Source organism: Quercus robur, chromosome 7, assembly GCF_932294415.1.
Source record: "Quercus robur chromosome 7, dhQueRobu3.1, whole genome shotgun sequence".
Taxonomy (NCBI): Eukaryota; Viridiplantae; Streptophyta; class Magnoliopsida; order Fagales; family Fagaceae; genus Quercus; species Quercus robur.
The window spans coordinates 45,688,438-45,703,923 of NC_065540.1; the positions used below are offsets into that span (position 1 = coordinate 45,688,438).

Here is a 15,486-nt window from a genome sequence, read left to right on the forward strand (position 1 = left end):
CGAACTTTTGCAGCTTTCCTTGTCTAATAAGGGCTTCAATCTGCTGCTTCAAGTCGTAGCAATCGGCTGTGTCGTAACCGTGGTCACGGTGGAAGCGGCAATATTTATCCTTAGATCGTTTGTTGGGATCACTCTTCAGCTTTCCAGGAAACGGCAGGGCCCCTTCGTCCTTAATTTGCATTTGGACTTGGTCTATCGGGGCGGTTAATGGGGTGAAACTTGTGAATCTACTCCCCATTGGTTTAGGGCGTCTTTTCTCCCTTCGGTCTCCTACCCTTCCTTTCTTCCGCCCCTGGTCCTGTCGGGTGTCTTCTTGCCTCTCTCTTTTCTTGGGCCTCTCCTCTCGGGCCAACAGCGCGTCTTCAGCGTTCATATATTTGGTGGCCTTGTAAAGTACCTCCGACATGGTCTTTGGGTCGTTTTTGTATAGGGAGAACAAAAACTTACGCCCCTTCAGCCCATTTGTGAATGCCGCTACAAGTATCTTGTCGTCGGTTTTGTCGATCGAGAGCGCCTCCTTATTGAAGCGGGATATGTAGGCCTTTAACGTTTCCTCCTCTCACTGCTTGATATTCATTAAGCAAGCTGTGGACTTCTTGTACCGATGTCCTCCGATGAAGTGCGTAGTAAATTGAGCGCTTAGCTCCTTGAAGGTGCTGATGGAGTTGGGTGCTAGCCGACTGAACCAAATCCTTGCCGCGCCCTTTAGGGTTGTAGGAAAGGCCCTGCACATAATTACGTTTGCCACTCCTTGAAGGTGCATCAGGGTCTTGAAGGTCTCTAGGTGATCTAGAGGGTCCTTGACCCCGTCATAACTATCCATATGTGGCATGCGGAACTTACTCAGCAGGGGGAAGGAGTTGACGGTGGTGGTAAACGGCGAGTCAATCCGGTTGACAAGGTCATCAAGGTCACTGGACACTCGTCCCTTGAGAGCGTTCATCATTACTTCCATCTGTTCCTTTATTGCCTGCATCTCCGCGATGATAGGTGGCGGAGCCATATCTGCAAGAGAGGGAAGGCTCGTGTCCCGTCGCTCTGGTCTGCTTGGGGCGTTGCTAGCCTGTGGTCCCTCTTGATTCCTCCTTTCAGCGCTGGTTCCTTCTTGATCCGCTCCTTGGTTATTGGGTGCCGCATTTTTTTGGTTCAGCTGCTCTTCCAGGTCGCGGTTTTGTTTGGTGAGGCACTCCACGGCGGTGGCGAGCGTCTTGACCTGTTTCTCAAGTGCAGTCGTGGGGGCTTCTTCTTGAACGTCGTTAGTGGTCGCCATTGAGCAAGTGAGTACCATGTAACTCTTTTGTCCGGGAAGCGATAATGTGCTACGTTTCCCACAGACGACGCCAGCTGATGATGCTGAAAATATCACCAATAGGTCACACAGCACTCGCGACTCAAAGTGAACCTGCACAACAAAATAACAGAAGACCTTAGAGAGCACCGGTGTGGTGTCGGCCAAATACTCTCCGAAGGTCAAGTTAGAATTATTCTCACAACTCTAGAGTGCTAGAGAGGGTAAATTATGCGTACCTTCACTTGCGAGGGTATTGGGGTTTTTATAGTAGTAGATGATTGGCTACTCCTCCTTGGTGTGGAAGTATTTTCCTTATAGAACTCCACTTGAATATTTCCGAGCGTGGTGAGCAAGGTCTTTCCTTGTAGAAGAGATCTACTTTCAGTGCGCGTATCTTCTAGAGTCCCCCTTGTGCTAGGATTTCCATTTTGGGATTCTAGGGTGATTCTAAAGTGAGTGATAGAGACCTTAGATCAAGGGCCCTTACTATACATCAGTGATGGGCTTTAATGAGCGTTGGACCATCCCCATATCGGCCCAACAATCCAAATCCGTCAAGCCCATTACCATAGGCCCGTCAGGCTTATATTTTATCCTCTTCAAGAGGTATACAAAGTTAGTATAGGAATATCTCCCAAAATATCCATAACTTAAATACAGGCAATAACAAAACATATATCAAGACTAAAACTGGACTGAAGTCACAGACAAATCAGAACCTGCTTGTCCTAGAATGAAGGGCAAACTGGATTTTCCTTGCCTCCAGATCTTTAAGCTAAAGGTGCTGAGAGCTAGCAAAGCACCTCCAAAGAGCACACCAGTGCTCAGAGTTGCAAGATTTCTTGAGAAAACAAAACCAAGAAGTCCACCACTTAAAACCAGTCCACCTGTAACAAAATATAAGTTAAAAGTTATCAGTAAGTATTCATTTATAGTGGGAAAAAAATATGTGAGCAGGTATTTGTACAGTTAACATACTTATCACTAGCAATGTGGGCAGAAGTGAAGCATTTACAAATCAAAATGCTGCTAAAACATTTTATTGGAACACTTTAAAATACATATATATATATATATATATATATGTGGTCTCAATCAGCAAGTGTACAAAAGTTGTAGCAGGTGAGAGTAATTTTGATTTTGCAATGAAGACAATGTTCCAACAGATTCATGTTGATAATAATACATAAACAACTGTGACAATCAAAATGCTTTGAGTAAGGGGTCAACTTTGAACAGCTTGTGATATAAAATTGCATTTCAACTGGTGTTTGAGGAGTCTACTACTCCTTAGCAGACTTCAGTTCATCTGATCATCATCCTTCACGTATCAGAATTATCAACGTCTAATATCAAAGCTTGGTCTTTTGAATGAGATGCATATTACTATTAATTGGTTGCCAATGAGGACTAGTTCAATTGGCACCTACTCCCCTTATAAGTTCTATGTGTAAGGTGAAGTTGTGAATTCATGACCTATTAGATGCATTAAAAAATAATAATAAATAAATAAATTTTGAACCCACAACCTCACTCTTTATCCCATTATTTGGGAATCGAGCAATAGCTCATTGGTTATATATAACAGAAATCATAACCAACTAATCAAGTATATCAGTCAACTTAACAGGCAAAATGTTCTAAGAAGTACAATATTCTGCTTATGAAATAATTTCTCAATATAATCAAGATTAAAATCCAACAGTGACATTTAAGATATCTCAAACATTGCCCAAAGTAAATTTTGCAAACCACTGCCTGCCTAAAAAGAGTTGAAAAATAACTAAAACCATGGCAAGAGAATTAAAAAATTTCCCATATTAACTATTAAGACTACAATAAATTGAATAAAAAAAATTTCCCATATTACTGCTTGCCCCTAATCCCCTCTCTCTCTCTCTCTCTCTCTCTCTCAGTCTCTCTCTGGTGCCACTGCAATATGGTGTTTCAACTTCCATAACCCACGAATTGTAGGATTTATATATGAATTTGAGCTGAATGATGAATGGACTAGTGGCAATGGTACATGACCTATGGCTAAGCTAGCTAAGAAAGACAAAATCCATGATGTAGGGCAACTTTCTCAGATGGATAAAAGATCTCCACTGTAAATCTTGGTACGTAGAGATTTGCTGGCCATTGATGTAAAACTCTCACACACACACACCATGCCTTCCTTTACCGTCCATTAGTGGGAATCAAAAATATTTTTGCATGTTTAGGACCGACATGCATATGATTCAACCTTGGCTCATACTGAGTACTTTTGTTACATCTAGGGAAAGAAAGACCATAATTTTTTTTGTCTTCTTATTAGGGCCTTAGAAAGGGCCATATAATTTGATAATTTAGATATCTTTGCATGGGTCTGGGTCTATTGAATAAGCAATTTGTAGACTTAAAAGGCTATTGAGAATTGGACTTTTTTAATCAAAGACCAAAAGAATATATGGACTACTTCCTTGCATTGACCCTTAACCAAATATGGTATATGCTAGCTATGGCAGTGGACCATACCATGAATTATCAAAGACCCACTTTTCTCTTTTTGCTAAAGCTGATACCTCCTAGTGCGATTTGGATTGAAACCACGTCTTGGAAAGAGTCATCATCAGAAAATGGCTCAGATGCCACTAGTGCATTTCTGTCTTCAGAGTTGGTGCTTGGTGTTCAATGGGTTAGGTCAGATTGCATTGGTAGGAATGAGAAAATTTAGCTACAAAATTAATTGTATCTTAAAACTAAAACCTTACTCATTATCTTTTTATTGGAGGTGAATTTTGACAAATTCACTATTAGATTACTTTTTCTTCTTATATCATCTATGTTTGCAAAATTTCTAAAAAATTAAAAATTAATAACTATGTCATCAATAAATTATTTAAATTACAAATTTTTGTAATTTAAAATTTAGCATAAAATATAATCTTATAGATTATAAAGTAAATAATATCCAACTGATACAAATTTTGACATATGCATTAAGAGCGCAAAGAAAGAGTGTAAAGAACATACAATCCAACGGTTAGATGTTTGAAATATTTAGTAATGCTAATAATATTGAATAAGATTGTAACTTTAAACTACAACAAATTTTGTAGCTAAATTTTATCGAGGAAGGAATGGGTTCACTAATTGGAATTCTTTTCCTTTTTCCTTTTTAATATAGGTTTAATAATTCGAATTCTAGATTAGACAAGAAGACCCAATTAATTTTATTTTACAATAATCAATGATCTATAAGATGGCACTCTATCAATTAAGGATCCTATCCATTTTTATATCAGATAAAAATGGTATTACTCTACAGTCATTTTTCTCATTTTAACTTTCAAGATTCATTAATTAGTGCAATAAGAACAGGTCTTTAATGGGTTTGGTCTGGTTGAACTTTCAAGGAAGTGGTTGAATTATTTGTTTTCTAAACCTTGGAAAAATATGGTCTTGTTCCATATGGTCAGCGACGACTAATTAGTAGGTTCTAGCCATCTGAAAATACTCATCAATCATGGCATGAGTCTAGGATTCTAGCCAACATGACATTCAATAATTTAAAAGAATTCCTACAATTTTCTCTCTTTTTCCTTTCTTTCTATCGATTAAAGTTTCCTAGTAGGTTCTCAACTAATTGATTCTTAGTTATTGACTATTATAGAAAATTAACAATTACATTTTCTTTCGCATTGTATTGTGTTACAGCCAATTGTTTTATACTTTTATCAGTTTCAGGTTTAGTAAACAAAATATATATATATATATATATATAAATTAATTATTTTATTTGTTTGCTACAAACCTTGTAATTTAATGGAATAATCTCCTTTCTTTTTTAGGAAAACAAATATTTGGATCTCGTTATTATAACTATCAAATTTTCAAAAATAAAATTATTCTATTTATTTTTAAAAATTATAATAATTGTAATAACTAATAAGTATATATATATTTATTAGAGAGTTTCAACCTTTGGTGTCATACAAAAGATTAGTTATTGCATACTAGATCCCAATAATTGAGATTAATTGAGGTTTGGTCGAATTTATAACACACAATTTAGTAGAATTTTTTTTATATACAAATATGTCTATCGATTTTTTTAGTTACTACTAAATTACAGAATAAATATAAGATATAATATTCAAATGTCAAAGTATTTCCAGAATCTACTCATTATTCTTCCCACCTCCTAGAATTACGTAACTACTGGGCAATAGATCGATTATAAAGACTATATGACTTTCTGAACTTCATAATTCTAACTTAGACTTATTCCAATGCATGCACATGGGAGTACTTGACCGGTTGACCCTCTTTCCCCTTCCCTATATATAGTGGTATCAGTCGGAGTTCACAAGGCAGAGATATCCAAAGGGCAAGAAAATATATTGTAGTTTTTGCTTCCTATCCCCAATGGCTTATTTCTTTGAGATGAATAATAAATTTTTTATACTTGCCACATTCATGCTTCTTGGGTTGTTCATGTCCTCCCTAGAAAAAATAGGTATGTTTATTGGGCCTTATTTATTTGTTTTTATCAATGTACGTACACATTTATCATCATTTCATGTAGCTAAAAATTAGGAGTATGCATGGGACATATTTGGTTGGGTTTAAGGTATTTTTCAACCTAAAATGGTCTCTTTGAGTTGAGAAATCTTTAACCCAACCCAATGCAACTTGTATGGGTTGGATTGGGTTTAGTCGCCAGGTTGGCACTACTTTGTCAAGCTTAATATATCAACACACAAATCTTAGTCCCAAATTTTTAGAGTCAGTTATGAATCCTCAACATATTAGTTAAGGTTAGTCATATGCATTCTTTTTCGGTTTTTTATTCTATCCAAATCATATTCTCTACTACTTCTTTAATTAACAAGCCCTTTTTTAAAGGAAGATCCTCATATTTGGTAGTATATTTCCATGCATTTTCACTTATCAATCAAACATTTTCATTTTAGCCTTGCTCAATTTATGAATATGTTGCTTCTTAATATGCATAGTTAGTCTTATGAAAGTTTTACAAAATTTTCTCTTGGACCTAATATGTATTCTAGGATCACACCCTTTTCATTCTCTCAATCTTTATTTATTATTAATTCAAGATATCAAATGCTCTCTCTCTTTAGTATCTCTTGGCCACTAAGCCTTACCACTACTTTTTTTTTTTTTCTTTTTACTTTTGCTAAATCTACATGTCATATCCTTGAGTCCTACATAATTAAAAGTCTTTAGATTCTAGTGTGTCCTACCAAAATTTTAACTTAGCATTAATTCTTCTAATTTCATCTACCCAAATAGAAATAAATCTTTCATTTAATTATTAAAGCTTATTATTCAATAAATGATTACGATTCACACAATTGAACATAATATTCTAACTTTATCAAAACTGAGTATCAAACTATAGAATAAATATAAAGCTAACATATTTAAAAATACATATATTATATTATTATTTAAACTATAAAATATAAACTACACAAGTTGGGTTTATGGTATAATTTGAAAAACCTTTGACTCGTACCTTCCCCATTTGGTAATGTGGTAGGGTTTAAGTTAAACCGATGTTGGTCTTTAATTAGAATTTGTTTTATCTGTTTTAAGTATTTTAATAGGTTCATGGAGTTTCTTTTGTAAACATGTCGGATTAGGATGAGATTGTATATATAAAGACAACTCAAGTTTCTTGCATTAAAAAATAAATAAATAAATAAATAAAAAGACAACTCAAGTTTTAATAATAATAAAAAAAGGCACAATTATCCATATTCACGTACCCAACATATATTACATTTTGTCTGTTCTTAGGGAAAACCAATATATTAATTAGGTAAACATTATTGTAAAAAGAAACTACCCTCTTGAATTTTGAGTAGGTGAGAATAAAAAACTGCAATAAGTTCTTTAACTTGCCAAAATTTGGGCACCTCACCTTATTATTTAACTTTAAGCATTCCAAAATTTATTAGATTTTAACCAAAATTCTAGCAGTGTAAATTATATGAATTTTATCTTGTCTTTGAAAACTAAAAATATGAATTTTGTCCTGTTGTTGAAAACTAAAAAATCTTGGTTCAATTTGATGCAGGTGCACAACCTATAGGTGTTTGCTATGGACAAATAGGAGACAATTTACCACCTGAACAGGAAGTTATAAATCTTTTTCGAACAAATGGCATAGGAAAAATGCGAATTTATGGTCCAAATCCAGCAATCTTGGAGGCCCTTAGAGGATCCAACATAGAACTGATCCTGGATGTCACTAATGATAAACTTCAAGCCCTTTCTGATGCTGCAACTGCAAACGATTGGGTCCGGCAAAATGTACTGAACTACCCAGATGTCACATATAGGTACATTGCTGTTGGGAATGAAATAAAGCCTAATGATGGAAGGGCCCAATATGTTGTACCAGCCATGCAGAACATTCACAATGCAATTGTCTCAGCCAATTTACAAGACCAGATTAAGGTTTCAACTTCAATAGATATGTCACTGTTGGGCAATTCATACCCTCCATCGGCAGGCTCATTTAGTAACAGTGCAAGTTCATACATGGCCTCAGTCGTTACCTTCCTAGCAAACAATGGGGCACCACTTCTTGCCAATGTGTACCCATACTTTAGCTACATTGGTAACTCACAAAGCATCAGTTTAGACTATGCCTTATTAAGATCACCAGGGGTTGTGGTACAAGATGGTGAGTATGGATACCAAAATCTCTTTGATGCAATCTTGGATGCTCTCTATTCTGCCCTTGAGAAATCAGGTGGTTCCAATGTGAAGGTTGTTGTATCAGAGAGTGGTTGGCCATCTGAGGGTCATGATGCTGCAACAATTGATAATGCTGCCACTTACTACCAGAATTTGATCAATCATGTGAACAGTGGGACTCCAAAGAGGCCTGGACAAGCTATACAAACTTATTTGTTTGCTATGTTTGATGAAAACAAAAAAGGCCCTGAGGAAACTGAGCGACATTTTGGTCTCTTCCACCCTGATAAACAGCCAAAATACCAAATCAGATTCAATTAGAAGAGTAATTTTTTTTTGGGTAAAATTTATACAGTTTTTGTTTGAGAATAATCCTGTCCCTTTGTTAACCCGGCAAGTATAACATGGGATTATTTGTGTTAGAATAAGTTGATGATGCCATATTTTGGTTGTATTTATAGCCTATTGGTGCTAATGTAATAAAATGTAATTCAAATTGTCTTAATTAACATGCTTATAAACTGTTTCTAGTTTCTTTATTTCAATTCCTATTCATTTGTTTCTTCATATCAAATTGTTACATGCACTGTCATATTATATACCATTGATCTTAAATTTTGTTTTACAGTAATTATACTCAATTAATTTATTTAGCATTAACAGAAAAGGACCTTCTAATCAAAAGTCTTGTAGCCCTACTGGTACCACCTAGTATTTCCAACAAAGATATCTAGGTTCAAATCCCCCTTCCCTCAATTATGGAATTATCCAAAAACAAAAAGAGTAAAATGGCCTTCTAAGGTTCAAGAAAACAGGTTGCAGAACCTTATATCAATATATCAGACACATACACATTCTTTCTAAACCAATTTAGTTATAATATTACAGTAGACACACCATGTTTACCTAATTGATAGGAGCTTTTGTCACTGACTCACTGTGGTCTTCAAGGATACATAAACAGAATTATACTGCTGGCTACTCTGTCAATATGGTCTGTCCAAAATCTATAGGGGATGTCCTAGTATTAATATCTGATCTCGAACCCTTGTTAAGCCTCTTTTCAGCATTCATGGTTACAGATTGGATTATTTCTTTAAACCTAATGCTTTATTTGATCTTCCACTGTGGACGTCTCTAATTTGTTCACCACTAAATAAACATTTAAATTGAATTATCGGTAAACCACAATCGAAGCAATGATTATGTTGTAAAAGTGGAAGCTTTAATACCAATTTGTTGAGAATAGCAGAAGCATGAATATCAATTTGTTGTGTGTGTATCTAAATAATAGTGGGTTTATACAAAATAGAAATAGAACGACAAAAGAAACAATTACACGGGAACACAAAAGTTTACGTGGTTTGGCTTTTGGCCTACGTCCATGGGCGGCGTCGAGGAGAAAGTTTCACTAACAAAAGGAAGAGATTACAAAGATAGTACCAAAACACTCTCACAAAACTAAAACCCCAAATACACCCAAAAGAGCTCTTAATCACCAGAAGCACGTGACTAGAGAAAACTTAAATTTCTCTCTCAAAACAAAGCACGGCTTAGAACTCTAAAATAATATGCGGCTGCCTTTTATCACTAATCAATCAATTGCCGCATAACAAATATATTTATACAAAGTATAAGTCGGCTAAGGTATATTATTTGAGAGCATATCACAAAGTCGGCTATACAAGTCCTAATATAACTAGGACTTGGTTTACAAATCCTTCCAAGACAAGGACTATGCACTCTCACGTGCACTATTCAAGCCACTAATCATAACAAATCTCCACCTTGGCTTGAATTTGGTCAAGCCCTATGAACAAAACTTCTCCACCGCCAAACCAAAGCCCTCAAGGGCTATCACAAATCACAAACACAAATCAAGTCCAAGCAATACTTGAACTTGTCCAAAAGAACTAGCTTGGTCATCATATCCGCTGGATTATCCAATGTAGCAATCTTTCTAACTGCAACGGTGCCTTGAGATACAATCTCACTAATGAAGTGATATCTGACATCAATGTGTTTGGTTATCTCATGATACATCTGATTTTTAGTCAAATGTATGGTGCTCTGACTATCACAAAATACAACAATACCATCATGCTGTAATCCCAGATCACCAACCAAACCCTTCAACCAAATAGCCACTTTCACTGCCATATACTCTGTTTTTGTAGTAGACAAAACAATCGTCAACCGTAGTGTCACCTCCCAACTAATAGCACAACCAAATGTGAAGACATAACTCGTCAGAAATTTCTTCTAGTCCAAATCACCAATAAAATCAAAATCCACAAATCCAACAATGCTACTACTCTCTATAGAATCCCTATAATATACCAAGTCAACATTTGCAGTACCTTTCAAATATTGAAGAGATACAATCTATTCACCCAAAGCAACAATCCACAAAGCTTCAATCTTAAGCTCCACCTGCTCACTAACACCGTGGTCTTTGACTATCTCAATACTCTCTTTTGACTGGTCAACAATAGCAGACTTATCAAAGTTCATATCTCCGTTGATAATTAACCATGAAGATCCTAAATTTGTAAACCACAACCTATAACCTTTTATCCCCAATGCATAGCCTAGGAATATGCACCTATTTGCCCTCCGCTCAAGTTTACCATCATTCACATGAGCATAAATAGGACAACCAAATACTCTCAAAATAGAGTAATTAGCAAGAGTACCAAACCATACCTCAAAAGGAGTCTTAAATTCAATGACAATTGATGGAGACCTATTTACCAAATAGCAGGCCATATTTATTGCTTCAGCCCAAAAGTCCTTAGACAAACCAAATTTTGAGAGCATACAATGAGCCCAAAAGAGTTTTGTTTATATGTTCTACAACCCCAATCTGTTGTGGTTTTCTTCTAATAGTGCAATGTCTCAGTATACCTCCATTCTTGCAGAACTCATCAAATTCACCTAAGCAATAATCCAAACCATTAGCTATCCAAAGACACTTAATCCTTTTACAAGTTTGCTTTTCAATAAGCATCTTATATTGCTTCAAGGTGACAAAAACATCACTCTTGTATTTCAGAAAATACACCAAAAATTCTATATTGAACTTGACCCTACATTGCTTACCAAAGACGCAATGTTCACAAAAGTCCAACTTCCCAATTTTCTGACCATTCAACAAACCTTGTTTGCTTAGTATTGACATGCCAACCTCACTCATATGCCCTAAATGAGTATTATCTGAATCTGGATCTACTGATGAAGATATTGTTGCAACACCAACAATTGCGCTTCCCTGTAGCATATAGAGACCATTCACCAATTTTCCCTTGATAAAAACTAAACCACCCTTACTAATTCTCAAAACTCCACCTTCACCGGTGTATTTGTACTCTTGAGAATCGAATATACCCAAAGATAGAAGATTTTTCCTCAAATCTGGCACATGACGAACATTAGACAAAATCCTAACAACACCATCATACATCTTAATTCTCACGGTTCCTATCCCCAAGACCTTATAGGTCATATTATTAATTTCCCATCAGAACTTCACCACTAATTGACCGATAGGTAGTAAACCAATCTCTTCTAGGAGTCATATGATAGGAGCAAGCCGAATCAAGAACCCAAGCGTCGTCAGAGCAACCAGTAGATACTGATAGAACTATGTCGTCACCCACAGAATTAACCTTTGCAACACTAGCTACATTACTAGCATTTGAAGTACTGTCATTCTCCTTTTTCCCTTTGAGTAGCATGCATTCTTTTTTTCCAATGTCCTTCCTTTTTACAGTAGTGACACTTACCAGATCTAGACTTTGATCTAGATTTTTCTCTATTACTACTAGACCCATTTTCATTGGATCTACTTCAAGCAACAAGACCATCAGCCTGATTATCGCCCCAATTTTCGAAAACCTTCTTCTTCAACTCCTTAGAATTCAATGCATCTTTGACATCATCAATTGAGATGGAATCTCTTCCAGAACCATACATCATCAATTGAGGCAATGAACATAACAAAATTAGAGCCTGGTTCTCTTCTTCTACTTTGCATTCAATATTTTTCAAATCAATAACAATCCTATTAAATTCATCAAGATGGTTAGAAACAGGTTTACCTTCTTTCATTCGAATTGTGTATAACCACTGCATCATGTACAAGCGATTTGTAAGAGACTTAGTCATGTACCGACTCTCCAATTTAAGCCATAATCCTGCAGCTGTTTCTTCGTCTACAATCTCTCTCAGAACCTCATCTCCAAGAGACAATAGAATTGCACTATGTGCCCGTTCCAAGAGATTTTCTTTTTCTTCATCTGATAGTGTCGCTGGCAAAGCATTCTTGCCCTTTAGTGCTTTCCACAATCCTTGTTGCACTAACAAAGCACGCATCTTGACACGCCATAAACTGAAATCATTCTTCCCATTGAATTTTTCAATCTCAAATCTCATTGCCAACAAAGCCTTTGTCGCCATACCAAAAAACCCAGTGAACCAATAACACAACTAAATAGATCTGATGAACAATCTCAACTTAAAAACAAAGAACCTGGCTCTGATACCAGTTTGTTGAAAAAGTGGAATCTTTAATACCAATTTGTTGAGAATAGCAGAAGCATGAATATCAATTTGTTGTGTGTGTATCCAAATAACAGTGGGTTTATACAAAATAGAAATAGAATGACAAAAGAAACAATCACACGGGAACACAAAGATTTACATGGTTCGGCTTTTGGCCTACGTCCACGGGCGGCGTCGAGAAGAAAGTTTCACTAACAAAAGGAAGTACCAAAACACTCTCACAAAACCCAAACCCCAAATACACCCAAAAGAGCTCTCAATCACCAGAAGCATGTGACTAGAGAAAACCTAAATTTCTCTCTCAAAACAAAGCACGACTTAGAACTCTAAAATAATATGCGGCTGCCTTTTATCACTAATCAATCAATTGCCGCATAACAAATATATTTATACAAAGTATAAGTCGGCTAGTGTATATTATTTGAGAGCATATCACAAAGTCGGCTATACAAGTCCTAATATGACTAGGACTTGGTTTACAAATCCTTCCAAGACAAGGACTATGCACTCTCACGTGCACTATTCAAGCCACTAATCATAACAGATTAATAGCTGGCTTTTGGGACATTCGATGAGAGAATAACATATTCTTTCCTTTGCATGAATAATGAGGGAATAAAGATTTATTTCCCCTAAATAGATTTTGGTTGCGCAAATAACAATACTGGCTGCAATGGCCATAATCATGAAATACTTGCTCTAGGCCTCGTTACATATTTTTGGTGACTCACTTGAGCCCTATATTATCTTAATGCCTTAGCAGAATAAGGGTCTTCACTATAGTCATAATCAATTGGTTACTAGGCCATTCCCCACCCCCCCCCCCCCCTTTTTTTCTAAACAAATAAGCTTTAAGCATGACTCTACTAATCTATATGTAAAAATTATACATACATACGTACATATATCATATATGTATATATTTATTTATTTTGCTTAAATGTATAATCAATATTCTCAATGCAATTCATTTAAAAGTAATGACGTTAAAACAAATGAATAACGGCCATAAATATTACATTTATATATTCATAGCCTTTATGGTTAGAAAGACTTTCGCTTAAATTTAGTTGTACCGAAGTGGACTGAAATACTACATTAATGTGGCTTAACAAAAGCACAACAACTATAAATGTTATGCTTAAGATTTTAAATATTACAAGTTTGAGATTTTTATATTTTTTTTAATAAATTTGGATTTAGATTAGGTTCTTTCAACCCAAATATGTATTTTCACATTATGTAAGTGCACAAAAATAGATCGAAGTGGACCAAATTGAAGCGAAGTAATCCAAATGGACCAAATCAGACCAAATAGACAGAATAGGAAAGAATAGACCGAAAAGGAACAAGGTGGACCGAATAGGACTGAATGGACTGAATAAGAACGAATGGATCGACGTGGACAGAATGGACAGAATGGGACCAAATCGGACCGAATAAGACCGAAGCAGATCAAATAAGACTAATGTGGACAGAATGAACTGAATAGAACCGAAGTGGACAAAATAGACCGAATAGGACCAAAGTAGACCAAATAGCCAAAATAGGACTCAAGTGGATCAAAGTGGACAAAATGGACCGAATAGGACGAAATAGAACCAAAGTAGACAAAATGAACTAAATAGGACCAAAGTAGACCGAATAGGACCTAAGCGAATTGAATAGGGACAACGTGGATTGAATTGACGAAATTGGACCGAATAAAAATTTTGTGGACAGAATGAACTAAATAGGACCGAATATGACCAAGTTCGACCAAAGAGGACAGAGTGGACCGAATAGAACCAATGTGGACTGAATAAGACTTTTGAATATTATCATTTTTATTGCATTTTTAGGGCTCATATTTCTAATTTCTAATGTATATTTTAGTTTTTTCTTTGTATTTTTATCTCAAAACTAGAGAGTTTAGCCCAAATATAATAAAATTGCATACTTTTCAACTCAAAAAATTTATTAAAAAAATGAATTGAGCTAAACTTAAAAATAAATAAATAAATAAATAACCTACAAAAAGAATCATTTTAAAGCCCAATTAGTCTAAAATTGACTGCAGTTGGGGGGGGGGGGGGGGTGTTGGGGTATTTTACCATATTTAACGAAGTGGCTATTAAATAAAAACATATACACATGTTTGATGAAACAAGGCGAGACAAGATGAAGCAAGCAATACATAACCTTACCCTAACACCTTTTTGATGAGGAAAAAACCCGCACGCAGCAAAGTGGGGGCAAAGTAAGTCAAGTAAAACGCAAAATTTTAATTACTCCTAATTAACTTCCACCCACATTCTTCCTCTCCTTCCAATTCCCTCTCTTCTTCCATGTGTAGCCCCAACTGCAACCACATCTTGATCTAAAATTTCTACAGCTCACATTCTCATTTCAAAATTAGTCAGGCACGTGTATTGGACTAGGACATTAATGTACAGAGCATAACGAAACCTCTTAACCCTCTAGAGTCTAGGCTGATCCTGATCATGCTTTCGTTGCTGACTTATTTAGTAGGTTTGGTTTACAGGTCAGACTGCCAAGTTTATTTTACTTTCAAAAGGATCTTTATTTATGGACCGTAAGAATATACTGCCATAACTTTCATTACGATAATCAACCACGTTTGATTTTGCTTAATTTCCAAGGTCTTGATCAGCTAGGTGAAAGTTACAAATAAGATCATTTTCCTGCCATGCTTGACTTCTCAAATAAGATCATTATTCCTAGTTGAAAATTGCTTAAAGATATATACTTAGACTTGGTGACTTTGAACAAATAATGGATTATGAGATACCTGGTCAGTCAAGCTTAGATCTAGCTAGCTAGACGTTACTTAAAATAGAACCCCAAAAACCTGGACTATTTGATTCAGGTCAGCCCCCTTAAATTAATTAAATAGGAACCACCGCACACTCTTGGTG

General features: G+C 35.7%; 1 protein-coding gene across 1 annotated transcript; it reads left to right on the top strand.

Moving 5' to 3' along the window:
• Window positions 1–5,659: 5,659 nt before the first annotated feature.
• LOC126693658 (glucan endo-1,3-beta-glucosidase-like) lies at window positions 5,660–8,538 on the top strand. Its single transcript, XM_050389757.1, has 2 exons — window positions 5,660–5,792; window positions 7,380–8,538. The coding sequence occupies exons 1-2, from the start codon at window positions 5,702–5,704 to the stop codon at window positions 8,324–8,326; spliced, it is 1,038 nt and encodes a 345-aa protein (XP_050245714.1). The 5' UTR covers window positions 5,660–5,701; the 3' UTR covers window positions 8,327–8,538.
• Window positions 8,539–15,486: the final 6,948 nt, after the last annotated feature.